The following is a 1702-nucleotide window of genomic DNA, read 5'->3' on the forward strand; positions in this document are numbered from 1 at the left end:
GGGGCAGGCTGCTGCTGGAAGGAGTGGCAATAAGAGGCTCCATGTCCAGACCCTTTGCACCCAGGACCCTCAGCGCCTGTGTCCTGCTCCCAGTTTGGATACACCTCCGTTTTGCTCCAGCTTGGAGCTGGGGCTGGGCTTCCTCCCTTCACCTCTTCTTTCCGTTCTGTGCACAGGGTCTTCCACATCCCGCAGTGCCCACCTGCATTTCCGCTTCACCCGGGAGCTGGCTGGGAATGCTGAGATCCTGCAAGCCACCCTCTACCTGTTCTGGGCAGATCCCGGCCCTGGGACGCACCCTGTCACTGTCAGACTCCTGCAGCCAGACCTGACAGGGCTCAACATGACCATAGCCCGTGAGACACGGCTGGAAGTGCAGCAGCCTGGCTGGGCCACGCTGGACGTGGGCCAAGCTGTCCAGGGCCTCTTTGGCCAAGGGAGTCAGAGACTCACTGTGGAGCTGGAGGCAGCAGAGGATTGGGGTTCTCCCCTCCTGGCTGGCCACAATGATTCCCACCGGCCATTTGTGGCAGCCCAAGCCCGGGCCAGGACACCCCACCGGGTGCAGCGGCGCAGCATTGATTGCAGCAGGGACTCTAAGATGTGCTGCCGCCAGGAATTCTTCGTGGACTTCAAGGAGATCGGCTGGGAGGACTGGATCATCCAGCCGGAGGGCTACCACATGAACTACTGCGCAGGGCTCTGCCCCCTGCACATGGCTGGCATCCCCGGCCTTGCTGCCTCCTTCCACACAGCTGTCCTCAACCTCATCAAAGCCAACAATGCGGATGCGGCCGTGGACTCTTGCTGTGTCCCCACGCAGCGTCGCCCCCTCTCTCTGCTCTACTATGACCGGGACAGCAACATCGTCAAGACCAACATCCCCGACATGATTGTTGATGCCTGTGGTTGTACCTGACCTGCGGCCTGAGGAGGCAGGAGGGCAGGACCTGTGCTGTGCAGGGCTCTCCTCCTCCTGGCCCCTTTCTGGCAGCCCAAGACCTGGCCAGCTGCTGAGATGAGAACCCTGCCAAGGTGTTTACTCCTCCTGAGGCTGAAGCACTAAGGGTGATGCTGGATCTGCAAGTCCTCTCCTCCTTCCCCTTCCACACAGCTCGTTTACCCCTGCAGATTTGTCCATGGATTCCTCTCTGCCCTTGAGCCATCTGAGACTGGCTCCTCATGGAGACTAGACCCTTCTACCTGCAAGACTCTGCAGAGCGGCTCAGGACAGCGCCGCTTGCCCTGCTGCTGGTCCCAGGCCAAGGCCATGGTGCAGCCCTCAGTGCTGCAACACGAACATGTGCTCTTCAGGTACTGGGTCCCAGCAGTGGCCACCTCAGGCTGCTGGGGAGGTAGAAGCTGAAAAGGTGCTGGGGGATGGCCAGGCCAGAGGGGTGAGGGCCATCCATGGAGCCCCACTGCTCAGCTGGACATGAGGTTGAGGGCGGCGAGAAAGGGGAAACTGATCCTGGTGGGAGGAAAGTGTCTCCCTCTCCAAGCATCCTGGCTCCCTGGTATTCAATAAAGGACTCCCAGCTGTAGTGTGTGCACATGTACGTGTGTGCCCTGTTGTTAGCCAGCACATCTTTCACCTCTCCCCGAGGACACACAGCCCCAAGATTCCTTGCTTGGGCAAAACTTTCCATTCTACCAGAACTGCCTGTGTTTGGTCATTCTTGTCCTAAGTCAGGACCAAATG

General features: G+C 59.7%; 1 protein-coding gene across 1 annotated transcript in view; it reads left to right on the forward strand.

Moving 5' to 3' along the window:
* Window positions 1–919, forward strand: part of INHBC (inhibin, beta C) — a 1278-nt gene extending 359 nt beyond the window's left edge. Inside the window, exon 2 of the mRNA XM_010009592.1 lies at window positions 177–919. Coding sequence (XP_010007894.1) covers window positions 177–919 — 743 coding nt within the window. The remainder of the gene's footprint in view (window positions 1–176) is intronic.
* Window positions 920–1702: the final 783 nt, after the last annotated feature.

The sequence above is a fragment of the Nestor notabilis genome, unplaced genomic scaffold (genome assembly GCF_000696875.1).
Source record: "Nestor notabilis isolate BGI_N333 unplaced genomic scaffold, ASM69687v1 scaffold22112, whole genome shotgun sequence".
NCBI classification, from domain to species: domain Eukaryota; kingdom Metazoa; phylum Chordata; class Aves; order Psittaciformes; family Psittacidae; genus Nestor; species Nestor notabilis.